At 44.0% G+C, this 22659-nt stretch overlaps 2 protein-coding genes across 3 annotated transcripts in view; both read right to left on the bottom strand.

Annotated features, from left to right (window-relative positions):
* Window positions 1-10056, bottom strand: part of LOC102560010 (cytosolic non-specific dipeptidase) — a 17588-nt gene extending 7532 nt beyond the window's left edge. Inside the window, exons 1-5 of one of the 2 annotated variants that reach the window (XM_059724281.1) lie at window positions 9978-10056; window positions 9684-9847; window positions 8170-8254; window positions 1719-1879; window positions 93-257 (exon numbers count right to left, since the gene is read on the bottom strand). In XM_059724281.1, coding sequence (XP_059580264.1) covers window positions 93-257; window positions 1719-1879; window positions 8170-8254; window positions 9684-9845 — 573 coding nt within the window. In that variant the 5' untranslated portion in view covers window positions 9846-9847; window positions 9978-10056. Of the gene's footprint in view, window positions 1-92; window positions 258-1718; window positions 1880-8169; window positions 8331-9683; window positions 9848-9977 lie in introns of those variants that run through there. The other variant, XM_059724282.1, reaches the window with a different exon arrangement.
* Window positions 9942-22659, bottom strand: LOC132249178 (beta-Ala-His dipeptidase-like). The gene is made up of 4 exons (XM_059723518.1): window positions 22281-22659; window positions 19814-19957; window positions 18049-18211; window positions 9942-10054 (listed from the first exon to the last, which is right to left on the bottom strand). Exons 1-4 carry the CDS (start codon window positions 22362-22364, stop codon window positions 9942-9944), a joined length of 504 nt encoding a protein of 167 aa, XP_059579501.1. The 5' UTR covers window positions 22365-22659.

Below are 22659 nucleotides of genomic sequence, written 5' to 3'. Positions count from 1 at the left end.
GACCACTTTCTCCAAAGGAACATTGGTACAGTGTGGGTCAATGCGAGAAGGGATACATGAGGAATTAATAAAGAATAGGTCCATAACTCTACCTGTTTCTCCACTACAGAAGGCTTCATGTTTGGAACCTGACGTATTGAAAATTTTCCAATTACTTTTGCAGGGATTACAGTCTTAGTTCCAGGTGCAGAAAAAGCTCCTGTAATTCCATGGATGGAAAGAGATGGATAGCGTGATCTTCGAAGTAATAATTCTTCCTAAAGATGTGAAAAAATGTAAATGCATCAAAGCAGAGGTGGCATGTAATTAGCTAGCACTTCATGTTATTTCACAATGACAGATCACCTAAATGATTCCTAGACAAGTAGCAACACATCAGTATTATTATTCACGCATACATAGTCAAACTGTGGGTTCTTTAAGTACGCTATATATAAATCTGCCTAGAGATTGACAATGTCAAATCTTCCATGACTTGTTTTTTAAAACCAATTTATTATAGCAAAATGAAAGCGATCCATTTATTAAATCATAATATCTATTATGTGTGAAGATGTCCAGCTTCCAAGCATTTAGCTTTCTGCAACTATAGAAATCATCTTTTCAAGTCCATAAAAGGAAATCAGTAAAAAAATCTCAGATGTAAATGTTAGGTTTTAACTACACATTTTATTGTGGTATTTATGATATCAGATCGAGCTAGAAATTAGCTTTCATAACAAACACACCACATCTGATACAGATTTTATATTAATTTGACATCTAATTCCAATCAGTATTTTCTCATTTTTATGTGGGACACACATGTTCTATTAAGGTTAATGGTGTTAGAATAGAAGTGATATGAAAATAAAACAATGGCCAATACTTAATGAATACATTAATTTGAAAGATTATTTAAGCAATATTTTTGTTGGAAAAATTACATTCTTAAAATGAAGAGTGATTTTGTAAAAATCCATGTCCATATTTTCACACACTGATATATCAGATATCACAAAGGAATGTGTCTTTGCTGACAATATGCTACTTTTGCGGTAGAGATTCCAAAGCAAATTCTCCCAACCTCCTTTCCTCAAGAGTCAGGGCTTTTAACAAATACAAGAATTGGTAGTAGGCCCAAATTCTTTTCTCAGTTGGATGGGTATAATCCTCATGAAAACACCTGTTTTACCAAGAACAGAATTTTGTCCTTAGAGTTCTGGCAATATATGCATCTGCCAAAAAGTGAAACTATTCTTGGCATCCATTACTAGTAGTAGCATTGGTGCTGCCTCTACAATCATCATTATTTAATACTTACAACAAAGTTTTGCACAGAAAGCATTCTGTTAGTTCCACACACAAGGCATTGTTCATGCCCTGAGTAGCTTGCTAAACCCTAAGATTACAAATTACACAAAGGTTCTCAGAAGAATGATAGGAAAATTAATGCACAAGCTTCCTCATACAAAATCACCCATTTTAAAGTGGAGGTTTTTAAAAAATAAACTGATAACCATCAACTGGTTGACTTAATATACCAGTTTTAACAGAGGTGGTGCTTGAGGAGAGATGTGAAAGGACCACTGATCTGAGGACTTGATTCAAAGTTCAGTCAATTCATTAGAGAGTTCCATTGACTTCAGTAAAACACACAATTTGTTATTCCAACTGAAAAGTCTGAAACCAGTCCTGGAAAATTCTATTACTAAAATAAAAATATAGGTATCATATACCTTAGTTGTGTAAAGGAAGTGTTTTATTCCATATTTGGCCTTGATCTGATCTAGGTCATATTCATTTCCTTCATAGAGTTTCTTCTTTTTTTCTGTGAGAGGAGCTACAGCTTCATAAATTCCAGGAATCAGAATCTGCCCAGCAGAATCAACAAGACTGTCTGGAAAAAAATCCAAGTGACTTTGGAGTGGTTTAGAAAGATAATTTTCATGTCCACTAAACACTACAGGGATAATAGAAATCTGCAAGGCATTTTTTAACAAAGCTGTTTCAAAACTCTACAGAAATTGTTTGCGCTTCTAATACTCTCTGTGATCTTTCTGTTAGCTTTCACTGGGTGCGTCTACACATGCATTTACTCCAGCCTTGATTTACTGTGCAGTAAACTACTGCACAGTGGGTGCATCTACATGTTCATTAATGTGCCTTAGATACTGCACATTTAGTTTAGTACTTCCTTAATAAAGTAAATGCATAGTGCCTAGAGTTACTGCGCAGTAGCACTAGCACATGGTTATTTAGTGACGCTTACTGCATATTAGCCTAATAACGCTACGCAGTAGCCTATTAGCACAGTTTTATTAGGCTAATGCACAGTAATCTCATATAGACATGCCCAGTAAGGATTTTTGGGTAGGTGTCTACACGTGCAACAATTAGGGAGAAAATTTTGCGCCAGGTCCCTGCAATATGCTCCTGAGGCCACTGGGGGAAACTCCAGGGTCTGGCTACAGCTGCCAGCACCTGGCAGCCATCTTTAGAAGCCAACTCCACTCTCTGCTCTCTGGGAAGTCCCTTCCCTGCCCAGGAGAACTGTGTCCAGCACAGGGGCAACACGTGGCAGCTCCCTCCTTGCCCACTCTGCCTCCCTGTGCTATGGCTACTCTATCCCCTGCCCCTGGCAACAATGACCAGTATCCTGTGCTCCTGCTGGCCATGGTGCTGACCCTGCTGGCCCTAGCAGGCACCCCCCACCCAGGCACCCAGGAAAGCCATGCACCCACCAGTGGGGGCCAGGGCACCAGGTATGGGAGGCCCTGGGCAACCACCTCCTCCTGCACTCCCTGCTCTAGCCCACCTGCACCGTTGCCCAGAAACCCTCCCACCTCCCCCTGCCCATCCCTTGCACCATGCTCACTGCAGACACATGTCAGAAGAACTAGTCTTTATTTCCCTCACATATAACAGGCATCCCTCTCCCCTCCCTTCCCAACACACACAGTCCCTTCCTTCCCTTTCCCTCCCAACACACAGCCCCTCCACCACCCACCCTACCCTCCAACAATAAAAAACACTCTTCTCTGTGGAAACTACATAGAAAGTATCTTTTCTGTGGAGTCCCAGAGTGAGGGCCCAAGGGGTGGGGCACCTAGGGGGCAGAGCCCAGGGACAGGTGGCCAGTACCCTGGCCATTCCCCTTCTGGTCCACACACCACAATGACTTCAGCAGGTGAGGGGTCCACCCAGGACAAAGGCATCCAATGCTCTTCCAGGGTGGGTGGCTCCCCCTCCAGCTGGTGAAGTCCAGGCCCAGCAGAGCCGATGTCCAGTCCTGGTGCTGCTCCACGCAGCTCTGGCTCCACTTCTGCATGAAGCTGGGATGAGCGACGGGCCGTGGCCAAGGTGGCTAGCAGTGGACCCAAAGCGGGGTCCAGGCCAGGGGCTCCTGCAGGTGGGCGGTGGTGGAATTCCTCCTCCCAGGCCCAGGTGAGAGCCTGCTTTGAGGTGGCAGGTAGCTTCCAGGGGGGCCACTGGGCTAGGGCCAGGGACCAGGCAGCAGTGGGCACAAATGAGACTGCCAGGCCCAGGATGGTGTCCAGCATCTGACAGTCATCATCAGTGGCCTGCATGGCTCTCCCACCCTCCTCTTTCAGGCTGGCTGCTCTGCTGTGCTGCTGCCCAGCCCAAGGTGCTCAGGCTCCTGGATAACTGGAACCAGGAGTTGCCCGTACCCACACCCTCTCCTCAAGGATCTTCTCTGAGAAGGCACCCTACTGCACAGCTGCTGTGCCCTGAGTGAGCCCCTGCTGCGTATGCCTCAGCTGGCGCACAATGAGATGTTTGTGCAGGATGAGGAGTGTCTGACCCATTATGCCCTGCTGCTGCTGCTGATCTTTATGGTGCCCCGGGTGCACCTGTGCTCCTGGTACAGGACTGTGAGCTATGATGGAGCAGGGGAAGATCCCCTGTCCCTGCCCCCACTGCCCTGGAGGTGCCAGAGCAGGGTGTGGGCTTGGGCAGGCTACCCATGCTGGTATACACCATATGGCTGTGAGCTGGATTCCAGGGCACCAGAATAGAAGTCAGCTGCCACAGAAAAGGCATGGTCTTGCGGGCATGACCAGACTGTTGATTGTGGTCAGTCATGGCTACCCACTGTGCCCTCAAGGCCTTGACCTTTGTGCAACACTGCTGCACCCACCAGTTGTGCTATTGCTCCCGCATCCCACCCAACAGAGCCTCATAAATGTGGGTGTTGTTGTGCCTACCCTGCTCAAACTGGCACAGCACCTTGTTACCACAGAGCACCTTGAAGTCGTCAACCTCCTCCTGACTCTAGTTGTGGTCCCAGGTGGAGGGTACGAGTGTGCACACATGGGCAGTGCTGGGACTGGATGGAAAGAATAAGGCCATGCTGCTGGATCCTGTGCCAGCTCTCTGGACTCCCGCATGGCTGTCCCTCTGTTGCTGGCCCTGGGCAGCTGCCAGCAGTGCCCACTGCAGGCGCAAAGCAACAGACTGGTAGCCACATGGCAGAGGCTATTCCCCACAGCACCTGCAGGCATGGGACAGGCTGCTGGGGTGTGCAGCAGGGAGGTGGTGCTGGCCCTGCTGCCAGAGACAGCCTACAGGCAGCCCTGGGGAGCTGGCAGGGCTGGTCAGGGGCTGCAGCACCCTGCAGCCCTATTCAGCACCCACCTGGTCTGAAAGCAGTGCCTTGGCAGCTGGTGGCAGCTTAGTACCTGGCAGCACTGCTGGGGTGCTGGGAGGTAGGCACAGCAGGGCTGTGGCCTGCCAAGGGGGACAAACAGGGTCTGCAGTACTCTCAGTCTCCCTGGTACATGCGCCCCAGGGTACAAAATGTCAGCAGGCTTTTGTAGCAGACAGAGGCTACCATAGACGCAGCCCAGCTACAGAGCAGGAGAGGCTCCTAGGTTGCAGCCCCCTAGTGGCTAGACAGACCTGGCAGCAAATTTGCTGCCAGGTTGCGTCTACACATGCTTTAATGTGCAATTACTAATCACACTTAAATTTGCTACCTGCATTTGCAGGTAACAAATTTAAGTGGCATTGAGGGTTTTTACAGCACAGTAAGCATGTGCATGTGTAGATGTGCATACTTACTGAACAGTAAACTAGGCAACTGCACAGTAATACATCTCAGGTAGACACACCCACTGTAACATATAACTGTAGTATTTAACGAGAACCATTTATAATGTATTTATTAAGTTAGAGGTGTTCAACTTCTGTGTGGTCAGGGGCTGCACAGCCTGGAGGCCAGCACGCCTCAGGTTCCATGCTCTCTGCCTCCAGGGGCAGGAGCAGGAAGTAGAAGCTTGAAGGAATAGGGGTAGCCGGAGACCCTGGTAACTCTAGCAGCAGGTATGAAGGGGAGAGTGATATTAATTCATTAAGCTGAATAAAAACATATAGGTATCCTGAAGTCATGTTTCTGAAAAGTACAAATGAGAGACTATTTGAAATATTTCAGACATGGGGATCATGATATACTATTACTAAGGAAGCACTCATAGCAGCTCTTTAGTTTTCATTTTCTAAGCCTAGTTTAAATATTTATGTAATTTTTACCACCATAGGATGCCATCTAATAGCTCAAAGCACTGACACCTACCAGCTAGAAATCTGAGTCAAAAAAATAATTGTTGTCTTTTTGGGACAGTAAAGATTGGATAGGTACCACACTGTTACCTTGGAGAAAGTAACTTGTGACCCTTCCTTATGGGAAAAACACTGTTGACATTTCAGGGGAATTTGCTTTTTGGAGGAAAAGTCTCCAAAAGATAGACTTATGAGAAAAGACAGCGAGAGAGAGAAAGACAGCGAGAGAGAGAGAGAAAGTGCACTCAGACAGGGATGGATGGATGTCAATTATCCTGAGGCTCTTAGAAAAACCACTGGAGAAAAACAAAATAACTATACTTCACTTTTGAAAACTAACATTGTTTTCTTAATTAAGCTTATAATTATATTGAAATAACTAGAGGTGAGTGTATGTCTATTTTGGTCTAAATCACTTAATGGGGACAATCTCAGGAGAGAAACACGTATACACTTTTGCAGATACTTTACAGATACCGGCACTTACATAGTAAAGTGATAGGCACATTGAAGATGTCATTTGGAGATGAGACTGAAAGACGAAATTAGGTATATACAGTTAAGAGTTTTTACTTCAGATAAATAGTGCTGGACACTTCCACACAGCAACATCCTTCCTGACTTCTCAGCTTGACATTTCTACAACTTTTTGTAGCAAATCTAAATAACACACCCTGAGATGACTAAATAACATGGGTCAAAGTATGTTTCAGTGCAAGAAACAGTAGCTGAATACATGAAAAAAAAATCAAAGCAATCTGAGTAAGCCTAATTTTATATATTACACACTAACAGACTATAACCTAGGTAACTCTGAGATAAGTGATCTCCTCAGACTTTCATAGTCTTATGGTATTATTGGTATAATGTGTTCTCACTTCATTGGTTTCCTGTTTTGAGGAACCCATGTCTCCTTTACTGATTTTCCGTTAATTTAATCAGAATCCTCTTTACCAATTTTTAGTGAGCAGTCTTTTGAGATGAATGTGTTTTTTTATGAGCTTTGGTCTAAATCTGTGTTTACTAAAACAAAAGCAACTTTCACACTTATTTTGATATCTAGTCCTACTAGATAGAAATCAAGAACATCCAGTATCTTTCAGCAAGGACATACTCACTACAAATGATAATATTTTTAAAATTAAAACATCAACCCTAACACTACGTTAATGTAATTGATTCCACATGCTGTAAGAACACTGAAATAATGCCCTGTGTAGCACCCTACATGGAACTTGATACAGCACAAGTTGCTGAGGGAGGAGTTTGAAGGAGGCACCAAGTCAGTTAGTGTGCCCATAGCTAGAGTGACAGATGAAGCTGCTGTACCTCTCTGGTGATTTAACTGGTTTAGTTCATTGGTTCCCAACCATTTTAGACTTGAGGCACCCCTCACTGGACTCAAGGCATCCCTTGGATAATGCCAGCACTTAGCTTTTACTAATTTTTTGACAAGAGAAAAAGAATAGAGCAATGTTTCTGCTGCAAAACACTCAGAAAGACCACAACAGGTCAAAATGTTTTTAATACTACACTATGGATTCACAGAAGTTTAGGGCTGGAAAGGACCTCGTGAGATCATTGGGTCCAGCCCCCCTGCTTTTGGCAGGAAAGACTTCTGGGGTCAAATAACCCCAGCAAGGTGTGCATCCAGTCTCCTTTTGAAGATCTCCAGGGTAGGTGCCTGCACCACCCCCACATTAGGAGACTCCGTTTCCAGTTGCTTACAACTTTGCAAATAATAACTGTCTGGGCAAAAAATATCGGTGCCAGGTAACTGTCTATGGCTAACTTTCTTTTTCTCTCTCTCTCCTTTTTATTTTTAATATTTTTGCTGGGAAGATGAAGGATGCCTAATTGAAATCTCTGGGTTTATCTTTTGTATCAGGTTTTCACACCTAACAGTGCTAACATTACGTGGCACCCTTGGAAGGATCTCAAGGCACCCCAGAGTGCCACAGCATCTTGGTTCAGCATAACTAGCTTAGATTAACAAACAGTTCTGTCATATTCTGATTCAACATGCAGCACATGAATCAAATAATACTGGGACTGTCGTGTTAACAAATAAACTAAACACAGACTGTGTTGCTTTAAAATAAATATAAAATAAAATTCTGCTACCTTCACTCACTGAGCAGTTCTTTTTTGTGAGTATATTAAATAGTCTAATTTAAATGAAGTACACAGTCTAATGAAGGAAGCAGTCTAATTTAAATTAATCTGGTTTTATATAATGAAACTGTATCCCTAAATGAAATTTGAAAATTTGCCTACTATTTGTCTGGAATGGTTTAGATGAGAGTGAGTCTGCCTTGACCAGAGCTTTGGACTAGATAACTTCCTGAGGTTGCTTCCAATCCGATTTTTCAGTGATTTTAAACCAGAATCCTCAGGCCTTAGTAAAAAAAAAATCCAATCAGAAAGAATACGAATTTTGTCTGGTAATGTCAGGACTGAGATCACTACATTTAACTTGTGTGTTTTACGTTTTTGTACCTTAAATTAGTTCGTGAAAGCAAGGGCAATATCTGACATGCTTTGAAATGGAACGAGACAGACATGGAACATAACATTTCATATAAGATAGACTGAAATGGTACTTACTTAACAGAAATATTAAGTCATTCATTGCTTCCTGTATTATTCCTCCAAAGCCTCCTGAGTGCAAATCTCGGCTAGCACATCTCATCTACAGAACCAGGGTAGATTAACACACTTTAATTTTTCCTTTGAAAAAACAGAGGTGAGCCTGCCAAAGTTTTCCACTGAAATCAATAAAAAGTAATTAAAATCTATGGTAGCTCTGTTCCAAGATATTTCAAACATGTCTCTACAATTCAGATCGCATTGTTGTGTTTATGAGATGTTCATGTTTATCACTCAGGAAAAATAGCTTATGTACAAATGCACCTGTCTTTAAATACCATGCATACAATTTACAATTAAGAAAAAGAACAGTATCCATTTCCTTCTTCCAACAATGACAGAATAGTTTGACAGTTTTGAGGAATTGAGCTAGAAACCTCTTTATATTAGAAAGGGAGACAGATATTTTAACATTTAATGGCAGTTCACACATCTTTAATCAAAACATTTTTTTAGATAATCAAGAGGAAATGTTCAGCACAACAGTTACGTGCTCAGTGCAATTTTTCTTGTCCTGCCAGCAGTCAGTAGAGGGGCTGGCTCTGACGTTCTGTGATATCGCCTTTGCTTTACTAAAAAAAAAAAAGTCTGGCATTTACATAGCTAGGAAGCTGACATGCTGTGAAGTATCTGCACAGTATTAGTGTTCCAACTGCCTTGGCAGAAGCTGAGGGAGAAAACTTTTCTTGATATTAAAGTAATATTTTATGCAAAATAAAAGGTACTTGGATTAAAATAATATAACGTGTTTTTCCTTTATTTTCTTTAAATTAATAATTTATGCCTTTCACCTTTTCCACATTATCAGACTGTTATTTTTTGTCTGTTTTACCTCAACAAACAATTAACCTTACCAGTGATCAATCCAAATCACTTGTATCTCATGATCCCAGATAAATTCCTACAAGAATTGAGCATACAAGAAATCCTTAATTAATTAGCCCATGCTTGTAAAGTCCTTTGAGAATAAAGGCAGATATTGTCTCCCCAGTTAAATTTAGGCAAGTTTGCACTGGTATTACTGAGAGTATAATTTGACACATAAAGCAGTTACATGTGACCTGTCTTATTATTGTTATTTCTATGTGGCAGTATTAAAAAGCAGCAATTCTTTCAATTCAGCATTTAAGTTCCTTCCAAACACAAAGGAAGGAACATGGTATAATCATCATACAAATCTATGACTTTAAAGATGTCTGTATTTTCTAGGGTTGCTGGCTGTAGCCATATTGGTCTAAGGACATAGGTAGGCAAGGTTCTTTGGGTAGATGTGATATCTTTTATCAGACCAACTAAATATTTACATATTTACATTAAATATTTAGTTGGTCAAATAAAAGAACCTTGCCTGCCTATATTTTCTAGGGCTATTACTTCATGAACCTAAATTCATATGAAGCTTCTTTATGACAATCAGCTAATATTCAGTAGTCAAGTAAAAAAAAAACCCCAAACCTGTTTACATACTATACCTCAAGAAAGAAGTAGCTGTTTCCTCTTGTTCCGTATGTAATACCAGGTTTGCTCCTGAGCCAAGGGGTGTCAGTGACCACAATGTAATCCACATCAGAAAAAAATGTTGTGTTTTGTTGCTCAAGTAGTGCAGGTAACCCTTGGGATCCTACTTCTTCCATGCCTTCAAGCAGAAACTTAACATTAACCGGAAGTTCCTGTCAGAAAATGTTCCAAACAATCCTAAGCAACTGGTTATGTGGTTAAAAATAATGAATTTATCGAAGAGAGAAGGGAAATGTCACATCATGTACCTGAAGTGCTTCAATTGCATTTAGTACAGCCAGAACTTGTCCTTTGTCATCAGATGTACCTCGGCCATAGAGACTGCCTGGAAATAAAATGGAATTAAATTAGATGTAATAAAGACAATTCCTATTAGACAGTGCGGGCCTTGGGGCTGCACAGATACATAGTACATTGCCCAAGTCAAAAGAATCCTGTTTGGCTTTCAGAACACATGCAGACTTCTGCAAGGGCACATATAGGAAAACCATTAATGCAGGGGGTACTTGGGAAGGCTCTAGGGGGGTACACGTGGGCAGGCGGGGACGGAGCACTGCCACCCACCACCCTGTGCTGCCTCCTCCCAGGAGCAGGGCCAGGGCAGGGCAAGGCCAGCAGCGCCCCTCTGTGGGCCGCACAGACACTGCCCAGCCATTTGGACTCAGGGGGTGGGGAGAAAAATTTCATGCACCGCTGCCATCCACCACCCCACGCTGCCTCTGCTCTGCATCCAGCTGCACCCCCCCCCCCCCCCGCACCTCGTCTGGCCGCCAGGGGTACACTTATTTAAAAAGTTTGTAAAACCCTGCATTCATGTATTTAACAACTGACTACATTGGATACAGAAATAACTGGGATGCAATAAATAACTAACTCCTAGGGAATCAATTTTTAAAGTTAATTATATTTTAAACTATTTATGAAGAGAAAATCATAATTGAATTCATACTATATCCACCTTTTTTATTGCCATCTCACATACCTTTAAGGCAGTGTTTTAACATGTTGTGCCTGTAGATCTGCGTTCTACATGTGCCACAGGAAAAAGGAACCTCAGTCAGGACTGTTTGGTCCTGATGTATTAAATATAACTCCATCACTCACTCTTGGCCTTTACAAATTCCAGTATCTGGATTTTTAATTTTAATATGATAAAGTCCACATATACCTATTTAGTGTTCACTGTTGGGGATTACTCCCTTTGTACACTTGCTTCCAATAAATGTTCTTTGTTACACTATAATAAGTGAGTAGAAGAAAATGTATAATAAGCTGAGCAGAAGAGGCCAAAGAATGCTTTTTCCTAATGCTGTCTTTCACACACTGACAAAAAGTAATATAGCAAAAACAATATAAGTGTAAGTGTACTAATATAAATAACAAAATAACTGTCACAACCCCAAGTTGTGGTTTTTGTTTGTGTGTGCGCTTCGGCACCGCTAAATTATTTTCCCGCCGATTGTAGCTTTCTTTGCACGGTAGAGTTCTCTGCTGCGAGAGAGAACTCTGGTGCAACGGGGGATTTCCCGCCAAATTACAGCTTCTTTGCAGGGTGCATTTCTTTTGCGTACTAGTGATGCACGTTGCAAAGGAGTTCCTGCCATTTGTATTTGGATTCGCGCCACATTATTGGCCAATTGCAAATGTAGGCACACGTGGCGGCTAGCTATTGGCTTGCTAGCCGTACAGAAGGCTTGGGTAGTTTCCGCCCAAGTCGGAGAGGGAGAGGGAGAGAGAGAGAGAGAGAGAAAACTGGAAAGAAAGATAGAACTCGCCAGGAGGAGGAGACTTTGTGCTGTGTAAAGATCTCCAAGCGCTGCGGACCCTTGCGGACCCAACGCACCTCTTTCAAGTTTAATAACTGAACCCGTGGAGCTTTCGCTTCTAGCCTCTCCCCATCGCCGATCGCAATCCCAGACGTATCCCTTTCCTGTAAACTTCGAACCCACAGAGCCTCAACTCCGGGGAACCTTTTGAACCCAACCAAACCAGACCCACGGAGCCTAAACAACTCCATGGGAGCAATCGAATTTGTCGTGGTCCTCTAGCGAGGATCTAAGCGGGAGATGTGCCTGGAAACCTGTCCAGCCTACACCACTACCATCTTTGGGTGTAAGTAAACAATCTTTTCAATCAACCACTATGCGTTTGTGACTAATTCTAGGTCGCCGCCGGCTCTCTCCAACCCCGCGTGCCTGGGCTGCTGGCCACAGCCTGCGTGCGCGAAAGACGGGCCGCGGATCGCCCCTCCCGACCCGCGCGCAGTGGCGGGAGTGGGGCCCGGCCCGCACATGGTGACGAGGATGGGATCAGGACAGAACACGCTAGAGCTAGAGTTGGTTCAGAATTGCCCTTGGCGCGATAACCAATGCCAAGTGAAAAGCTTTGAGGATCTGGAGGTGCATATCGCTTACCACCAGGCGGGCAGAACAGGTGAAAGATTTGTGAGCGGACGTCTGTCGCTAATGGGAGAAGAGGGAATTTCCGAAGACGGAGCCCCGAGAGAAAGGGAAGTGTACTTGCTCCCTGCGGCATTCGGGTTTATAATGAGAGATGAGCGGGTCCTGTTTAGGCCCCTCGATACTGTGTCCCTCACCGGACCCAACCCGGCGGGCGAAACGAACCCAACTTTCACCCGGGAGTGTGCCCGATGCCTACGATGTGCTCAGGAGAGTGAAGAACCGGAGCCAATCGGCCGGTTCTCCCTGTGTATGGTAATGGCTAGATTACGGGGTCGCGAGCTTCCATCCGAGCTCCGCGAAGATCTGGAGATGAAGGAATGTGCAGCAGATGAAAGAGTGGCCTTGCAGTACGACAAAGGGGGAGAAGGTAGTGCAACTTTTCGTACTGTAATGGATTTAATGCAGAAAAACTTAAGTTTGAAAACCCAGCTGCAGATGGCGATCCGATCGGTCAAAGAAGCGGCTGAGAAAAAGGAGCCTGAAACGCCAGTCCAAGATGGCGCCGAGCAAGAGGGAGACCGCATGGCAGAACCGGAAAAGAAGGGTGGAGCTTCTAACGAACCCGCGAGAGTTCGGTCAACGACTCCGCCCATCGACGCAGCGTCGTCGCCGGCAACCCTGCCTAGCGACGTGGCGACGTCTCTGCCCACCACGCCTTCCTGCCGACGAAGGAGAGAGTCAAGCGGAGGAGTGCACCCGCCCCTCCTGCCTGAAGCAATAACAGCAGCAGTAACCCCTGTGGCAGCAGTTCAGCCTTTGACAACATCAACTCCCGAAAGAACAGCTTGCCCTACAGCCACGGTCAACCAAGCAACTGATGAGCGAGATGTCGTCACCAGTCGCATTTGTGCTTGGACAGAATTACAGCAGCTATACAAGGAATCAGAGATGGAACCTGATGAAGCTATAATTTCATGGCTAGATCTTATGGCCATGGAATTTAAACGTGATTAATGAGTAATCTTCTTTGTCAGTCGCCAAGACTGCATATCCTGATGGAGCCAAGATTGTCTCTTGATCGGGACTGTCAACACCCGACCAGGCCTCAAGGCACCAGACGACGTGGATCCGATCTCCCACCACTGCCACCGAGAACCCTAGAGGAGCGATACATGTTTGGATTTCTCCTACAGCGTTCCGGACTTAATAAACAGCAGCTTCGGATTTTAGGGGACGCAGGCCAATGGCAGTTAGCTTATGAGTTAGGTTTCCGTTATTTAGAAGAACCAGATGATGAATCTTTGATGATTTCATCTAATTGAGCCATGAAAATTGTTTGAGTTTGTTGAATAAGATTATTAATCTATTTTTGAGAGTTTTCTGTTTACAGATCTGGGATTCAGAGTGCGTGGCAAAGGAGAAGCCCTGAAAGGGATGACATCACTGAGAAAAGTGAGGAGACGTATGACCCCGGCACGACGCCCACTGAAACCCTGATAGTGCAATTTTGTTATGAATCAGATTATGTGTTTGTGTTGATTATTATTTCTTGATTGTTATGTAACTTAATCCCAGGGCAGCGAATTTTATGTTTGTTTATTTGTTTGTTTGCTTATCTACTCGTTTGACGACTCACGACAAAATTCTGGATTGCTAGAAGAGTATGGCATAATTTAGCTATGCTCTCAGCAAGGGGGGATGTCACAACCCAAAGTTGTGGTTTTTGTTTGTGTGTGCGCTTCGGCACCGCTAAATTATTTTCCTGCCGATTGTAGCTTTCTTTGCACGGTAGAGTTCTCTGCTGCGAGAGAGAACTCTAGTGCAACGGGGGATTTCCCGCCAAATTACAGCTTCTTTGCAGGGTGCATTTCTTTTGCGTACTAGTGATGCACGTTGCAAAGGAGTTCCTGCCATTTGTATTTGGATTCGCGCCACATTATTGGCCAATTCCAAATGTAGGCACACGTGGCGGCTAGCTATTGGCTTGCTAGCCGTACAAAAGGTTTGGGTAGTTTCCGCCCAAGTCGGAGAGGGAGAGGAAGAGAGAGAGAGAGAGAAAAAACTGGAAAGAGAGATAAAACTCACCAGGAGGAGGAGACTTTGTGCTGTATAAAGATCTCCAAGCGCTGCGGACCCTTGCGGACCCAACGCGCCTCTCTCAAGCTTAATAACCAAACCCGCGGAGCTTTCACTTCTAGCCTCTCCCCGTCACCGATCGCAATCCCAGACGTATCCCTTTCCTGTAAACTTCGAACCCGCAGAGCCTCAACTCCGGGGAACCTTTCGAACCCAACCAAACCGGACCCACGGAGCCTAAACAACTCCATGGGAGCAATCGAATTTGTCGTGGTCCTCTAGCGAGGATCTAAGTGGGAGCTGTGCCTGGAAACCTGTCCAGCCTACACCACTACCATCTTTGGGTGTAAGTAAACAATCTTTTCAATCAACCACTATGTGTTTGTGACTAATTCTAGGTCACCGCCGGCTCTCTCCAACCCCGCGTGCCCGGGCTGCTAGCCACGGCCCGCGTGCGCAAAAGACGGGCCGCGGATCGCCCCTCCCAACCCGCGCGTGGCGGCGGGAGCAGGGCCCGGCCCGCACAATAACGACAAAGATAAGTGCCATGTGTTGCACCATGTTCTTGCATAAGTAGGTGCATCACAAACAGGTCTTGGAAGGTGATACTTCCCCTCTATGTGGCATTGGCCAGACCATAGCTGGAGTACTGCATCCAGTTTTGGGCGCCGCACTTCAGGAAGAATGTAGATAACCTGGAAAGGGTTCAGAGGAGGGCCACCCATCTGGTGAAAGGCCTACAGGACAAACCCTACAAGGACTCATTGAGAGACCTGAATCTCTTCAGCTTTCGCAAGAGAAGGCTGAGAGGTGATCTAGTGGCTGTCTACAAACTCATGGGGGGGACAGCAGGAAATAGGGGATCAATGTTTACCAGGGCATCCATCAGGGTAACTAGAAACAGTGGCCACAAACTGAAGGAGAGCAAATTTAGACTGGACATCAGGAAAAAATTCTTTACTGTGAGGGTTGCCAAAATACGGACTACACTTTGAAGGGAGGTGGTGCTGTCCCCTTCCTTGGAGGTATTTAAGAGGATATTGGACAAGCACCTGGCTGGGGTCATCTGAACCCAGTACTTTTTCCTGCCCACAGCAGGGGGTCAGACTTGATGATCGAATAAGTCCCTTCTGACCCTTAAAATCTATTAAATCTATGAAATACTATTTTGTGCTGTTATTTTGCCCAGCCCAGAAGTTGTCACAGACTCAGAACATCTACCCACATAAATCACTCATCAAAAAACAAACCTTTGAAACGAGGGAGGTTCAAAAGTATAAATGGCTGAAATCTGTATCCTGCCCCAGAATGCTCCTGCTACTCTGACTGTGAGAGACTTGTAGGGTCATAGGAAAGTAGATCTGGAAGGGACCTCATGAAATTATCTAGTCCAGCCACCTGTTCAAGGCAAGGTCATCCCTGAATAAACTATCCCATTCAAGTGGTTGTCTAATCTGCTCTTGAAAATTCTCAGAGATGGAGATTCCACAACTTTTCTAGGTAGCCTATTCCAATGCTTAAGCACCCTCATAGCCTGTCATCTGCTCTTAATATTGGGTACTCAACCAAATACACCCCTCTCTTCTGGGAGTTGGCTAGAATCTCCAATCCTTTCCCTTCCACTCTGACTTCTGCCAGTAGAGCATAGCTGCTTTTCAGTCATCACTATATTGTCCTCATTCCTCCTCAACCTCCTGGTTCTGTTATCTCTTCTTTTCTTCTTCTGAAGTTAACAGTAGATCTCTTCTTCCTTGCTAGTCCATCTTCTGTTTCTGCCTGGTTCTGTTCTTTGTTTTTTAGTTCAGAAACCTGTTCCTCCTCTCTATTTCTCCTCCATTTGACCATTTCTTCCTCTGATTTGATGTCATGGCTACATACTTCCATGGTTCACCCTCCTTGAGGGGTCTGCCAGCCAGGTCTTCTTGTTCAGCAAGTGTCTTCAATTTGTTCAGCTATATACACATCTTCTTTTCTCTTCTCCATCAGAGCCTCAACACCACATCTGCACTCCAGCATTCTTTCTAGCTGCATCCCACGTTGTTGCGTTTTCTCTTCCATGAGTGTGTCAGGTGACTCCTCATGTATATAGAGCAGTCTTCAGGTACCAACCTAAGGATAATGAACTATTTCTCCCTCAAGCCCTGCTTGTTATCTCCACTATTTTTCAGATTTCTCTGCTGCTGCTTTACTTACCATCCTTCCTATGAACTTCTACACAAAGACAAAACTCCCTGTTTGCTGCCCTTTGGTCATCAGGGTCTCACTAGTTGTGGCTGCTTGGCTGTTCAACCTCTTTTCTTCCAATAAGCCCCACCCTTTCATTTAGGCTCAACTTTGATCAAAGACTGGGATCATGCAGGAATGGGTCTTTCAAGGTCTCCAGGCGACTCCGGATACACACCCTGAAAACTCCACACTGCGGATGAGTCCTTTTGTATATGGCTTGGCTAGTGCCGCACACCCTTAAACAGTACGCTTCCTCCTCGGGGCACTCGCCTGCCATGACTTGATAGTAATAATTGGAGAATTCTCTCCCAGAGAAGGAAAAACTGGCTCTACCATCAGGGCTGTGTCCAATATTTCAAATAATCAGTTATGACCTGTAACAGAGTCTCACAAGCCTTACAGGGGGCTCCTCCAACCCCAGTACCCCCACCACAGTCCTCTGGGTTTAAGTACAGGCTCCTGCTGTTAAGGCATCACAGCTAGGAGCAGGTCTTGGTACCTTCCTGGATGACTCCCAGGAAGCATCTGCAGTCCATTAGAAACAAAAATAGAAAAATATGGGCTAAGGTATTCCTCATCCCTGGCCTCCATTGCTCTCCAGTGCAGGGTTTTTCCTCTCACTACTGCTTGTGTCCTTTTGGGCTCTCTGTCCTGCACTTTCAGCCTATCAATGCTTGTTTCTGGTCCCCAGCTGTAGCTCATCTTTCCTGTATTGAGGGAAGACACCTGGACTGAGTTAACATCAAGTGACTCATCCCCTGAGGTTATAAACAACCTGAGCTGTTCCAGCCCCATCTTAGTGTTTCCAAATAGGGCCTTCCCTTCCCAGGGGTTCTGTTTCCCAGTGGGAACCTTAAGGAGCCTGGACCATCTCTGTGTTCTCCTGGGACTCTCTGTAACACAGGCTTTCCCCGCTGGAATACTTCTCCCCTTTGGTTGAGAATGCTCTTCAGGTAAAGGTTTAGTAATTCCTATGTTCCCTGACCTGTCTAGGGGCTTCTCCTGTTTGCCGCCTCTGAGCAGGCTTTGCAGTTGCCCTGTTTCAACCGCTCCTGTGGCCTTGCCCTTTACTGTTGGGGATGCTTGATTTCCAGAAACTAAGGGAAAGGAAGCGAGCATCAATTTTCCTCCTCCCACTCTCCCTACCCTACTATACATACCAACCAAGGAGCAGGACACTCTCTCTTACTGTAGCTTTAGGGGTAAAATTCCCCTAAGAAGCTAGGGGACTTAGGATCCCACTGACCATAGTAAATTTAGGGCCAGTTAACCTCTCATATCTGTGACAAATATAAATGCAATATATACAACCTAAATTTGGACCAGGATCTTCTATGCAACTATTTTTGATAAATTTTTGTTTCGTATATAAGAAAAGTTATAAGCTTTTAATATGGGAGTGTTTTACAGACAAGGCATGCAGATCATAGAAGGGTTTCTCTTTTACCTAAACAAGCTATTTGCTTCTATGTTAACTTGAATGGATTTCCCTTTTTTATTCTTTCACAGATAGGGAAGCTGCCTTAATACATAAAGTGTTCAACTGTTGCTGCAATAGGCCAAATGCTGAAGCTGTCTCTTTGTTGCGTATTCTTCAAGCAGCCCAAGTACTTACTGTTTTTTTCTGTTAATATATATGGGTCGGTTAACCATCCATCCTCAATTTTTGCAGGCTGCACATCCAAATGCCCATAGAAACAAACAGTAGATTTTTTGGGGTCATTTCCAATGCTCGCAAGAATAACTGGTGCTAAAGAGATTTTATGTCCATTGGGTAGCTAAAATAAAATGTACTTTATCATATAAATTGGAGTGATTTTTTTCAAAACAAACTGCAGAAAAGAAAAGGGTCTTAGGAGCATGCAAATCATTTTGTTGCAAGACGATGATCTGACACTGGTCATATAATATGAAAGCCAACACAACTGGTGAGTACACTGCCTTGGTTTGAGAGCAAGGAGTCCTGGGAGTTCAAGTGGCTGGAGATAGAAGCTGGCACTTGCACCTACGTTCTCCTACATCTAGCCCTCAGGAATCAGGAAAAGTAAATCTGTTATACCAGCTTTTCTCAACCCCTGGGTTGCAACCCAAAAGTGGGTCACAAGAATATATGAAAGAGTTGTGAGCAAACTTTAAAAATGTATTCTTCTTTAAAAGAGAAAAATGTGGGAAACTGTGGGTTTTCCCTTGCAGGCTGGCAGAGTTCCAGCCTTCAAGGAACTCATCAATCTTAGGGGCCCCAATTCCCCACCCACACCCCACCCCCACCCCACACCCCCACCCTTTTCCCCACAGACTAGGGGCTGTTTTATACTTTGTCTATTTACCGGGTTGACTGGTCATCAGTGTTTACAAATGGGTCCTATGGGGCAGGGAACCTGCAGTGCCTGGTGAGTCAGGGCTTTCATTTTTGAAAGAGCTGCGACTGGGTGGGGGATGTGGCCTGTGTGATTCGGCTGATTTGGTAGCAACCGAATCTCCAAATCAGATTTGGCCAAATCTATTCAGGACAGTGATTCGAATGACCCAATTGAATCACTGTCCCCCAAATTGGCCGAATCCAAATCTGAAGTGAATACTAGCCACTTCACACAGGCCTACTGGATATGCCAATATAGAATACTAGATAAAAGATGGAAGGCCGATGTGTGCCACCCAACTGGAGGTTGGGTGCTAGGCCACATATATGAAGGCCTGGTGTGTGCCTCAGGTTGGAGGCGGGGTGCTAGGCTGGGTATGGAAGGCCTGGTGTGCGTACCAGAAGGGAGGCCAGGTGCTAGGCCAAGAAACATCTGCGAGGCATGGGGCACATATAAAGGGGCACATGTAAGGCCCTTGGCATCAGGACGGCAAGCAATGGGCAGCCTCCCACCTTAGAAACAGCAATTATATTTAAGCAAGCAAGGCTGGGGTTTAGCCCTGAACAGGCGGGTGACCAGCATTGAGACCTGACCCTAAAAGGCGAGCCTGTTACATTCTGGTACAAAAATAGTTGAGAACCGCTGTGTTATATGGTCTCCTGGCATCCCTTTTCTGGGCCCAAGGAATGAGTGGGAAGAATCCTTATAACTAGTAATTAGTCCATCCACTTCATAAATCTAATTTTTAAGTTGACAACGGCCACTGAATTTCTGAATCCTTAACCCACCAGGACTACTCCGATTGTTCCTCTGTATATAAATGAGGCTGCTACCTTTCTAAATGTCATCTTATTTACTGGTAGAAAAGACAAAGGAAGAAAACCCTACTTACAGTATTACCTTGTTTTACAGGGCATGCTTCTTAATTTTGTGTAGCATGTAGATAACTTGCTTATAGCAGTATACAAGACCATACTATAGATAGTTTTATATTCTGAAGAAACAGAAAAAATACAATACCTCTTGCATGCCCAGATCCACCATTTCCACCATTCCACCTAATGTCCTTATGGTCTCTGCTGCTAAATGCATCATGTTTATCACCAGTGGTCTCTTTAGAGGGTCACTAGAGTCACTTTCTATAGCCACCCAGTCTTTAAGTCTCTGTACAAGAAGAACATTGCAAGTCAGTTTCTATATGAAATTGTTCTTCTCTGAACATGGAGCCTTCCACCTGCTTTATTTTAAAAAACAGGGCTTTTGAAAGCAGGCCAATCCTGCACCAAACTCTGTGTGGATGCAGGAGCCATTTTTCCCCTTGCTGCATTGGGATCTTATTTAATTCAGAAACTGAAATTTAAGATATACAAAGTGGCAACATGCGACTTAGGAGATCTGCTTCATGCCACATTTGTTGACAGTGACAAAAATAAGCTTCTGCTGCTTTTCGCTAAAGGTGAAACAGACATCATTTTAGGAGCAGCATCAGTTGTGCCGAGATGCATCCTGGCACAGTGGATCCAATTGATCGGCAAAAACAGACATCATTGTTGTCCTGAAGGGTCAGGCCCCTCCTGCTCCTGTGGGACAATGACCCCAGGTGCTGTGCTCTGACTTGGGGTGCAGCAGCTTGAAAGCATACCCCAGGAACCCCCTGCAGGGTGATTCCTCAGGTTCAGCAAGAGAAACTCCCGTGGGGTTTCTTCATTCCACAATTGCAGACCGTGCTCAACTCAGGCACAGCAGTAAGATAATCATGTCTGGGGAATCCCTCTAGAGGGTCCCTGAAGACCCCCAGGAGTGCCTGACATCATTTGCAGATGCATACTGGGGCTTCAGAGAATACCTTGAGTACACAGGATCAGGTCCTGGGAGCACCTTAAAAGTGTGGGCAGCTCCAGGCTGCCTGCGCTTTCCTCCATAAAGCAACAGATAACTGCCACAAAAAAGGAACACAAATTTATACCATCTCTTCTCACGGCCACAGTTTTGGCCATTTGTGGTGTGACAAAGGACATAGACGTTTGTTTTCTTGGGCTTTGTGCCTCCATAAAAAAAAAATATGGCAGCACAAAGGTAATGTCTGTTTTCAACCTAGCATTACCCTGTAAAGGCAATATTATTGAGAGAAATTGAGTTGTATTCTGTTGTTTCTTGTGCCTCCTTAACAGAATTGCTTGTGTATAAAATTCCTACCCATTCCATGTATGGGCTTGCCCATGTGTCATCACATCAAAGACATAATTTTGAAACAGTGGATGAGATTGTACAGGGTCAATGTGAGTTTAGTTTTCCCCTCATCACCCTTATTACTGAAGATCTGTTGAAGAAGTGGCCTGGGTCTGCCACTCTAATTCATATTGTGTTATTTTATGAGTTTCCCTATTAAAATCAATGGAAAGCCTAATATTCACACTTAATGGGAACAGGGGCAAGAGAGAGGCTTCAACCCTATAGTCCTATGAGGCCATTTTAACATTTAGACTGAAAATTAATGGCAGCCTCATTTAAATATTTTTAAATTGAGCTTTTTAATAAATTAAATATGTAAATTCATACAACCCATAATGGCTTCTGTGTTATTAATTCTGATATTGCAATCCATTTATTTTATATAGTCCCCACATTCCCGTTACTAAGGCTGTGCAGCTTTATTGTACTCAGGCTGTAAAACTGGATAGCAGAGGTCATTACGGGAACTATAGGTTTGGGCAGCTGTGTAGAGGACAGAGAGTCATTTTGTAAGAGTGAAGAGAAATGAAGCAGCTTGGAGTTATACTATAAGCCCATTAGCTGAATGTTTCTGCTAAAATCATTAACAACAGGCTAGGTAACAATGTCAACATAGAATGTCATCTTTAGGTTTCAGGGGTAATGATTGGAGATGAATGGGACAATTCCCACATCAGTGGCATTGTTTCAGGAGGCCTGCAGTCAGAAAAACATTTCAGCCTTTTGGCCTCAGCTTATGCTTTCAAATTTTTCTTCTCAGCTGTGCTAGAATATATACATTAAAGCTTGCATTTCAGAGCACACACTTACCATAACAGTTCGGCAACAGACACATTCTGGAAAATTTTCTGTAGTCTCAGATTCTGAGCACCCTCAAGAAAAGCCTTGCAGACTTAACCCAGGCAAAAAATGCTGTGGAAAATATTTAACCCTTTGTCATCTCTCTGTACTGTTAAATAAAAACAATTTCCTGTGTGTTGCACTTTTATAAAGGTGAAGTTTATATCAGAAAGACACAGAAAATAGAGTCTACAAATGAAAATATGCAATAATATTATACAAAAATAATTCCTTGTAGTCTTTTTAATAAAAAGAATAACAAAGAATATTACTACCAAAAGGAAAATAGCAAGTATACTCTGATTATTAATTTATCCATTTTATTTTTGTAAGTCTAACCTTTTTTGAGAACAACCAATTGTTAGACATTCATTTAAGACACACATGTTCTTACATTTTGCAGCAATTGACCTACCTCTACATATTCATTTTGATATTCCTCGATATGTTGAAATACTTGATCTAAAGGCACAGATACTACGAAGGCAGTAAATGACATGCAAAATATGGCAAGTACTAGGAAAGTCTGTAAAAGAAGATGGAAATATTGTAGAACAAGGTTATCCTGTGATTCTCATGTTTGGTACAATGTCTAATAAGATTCCTCCCAGGAAGACAGATTTCCATTGCAAAGAATGGTTTGGATAGCTTGCTTAGTACCAGTGGAAGCCAGGGCTAAAACAGGAAGCTTTTTATTTTTCTTCCTATTCCTGTTCAAGCCACAATATTTTTCCCTAATAACTCAGAAAAAAGTTGCCACTTACGTCACCCAAATGCAAAGGCAGAGCAAGCTC

The sequence above is a fragment of the Alligator mississippiensis genome, chromosome 3 (genome assembly GCF_030867095.1).
Source record: "Alligator mississippiensis isolate rAllMis1 chromosome 3, rAllMis1, whole genome shotgun sequence".
In the NCBI taxonomy this organism is placed as follows: Eukaryota; Metazoa; Chordata; order Crocodylia; family Alligatoridae; genus Alligator; species Alligator mississippiensis.
This window is presented reverse-complemented; position numbering and strand designations above follow the sequence as displayed.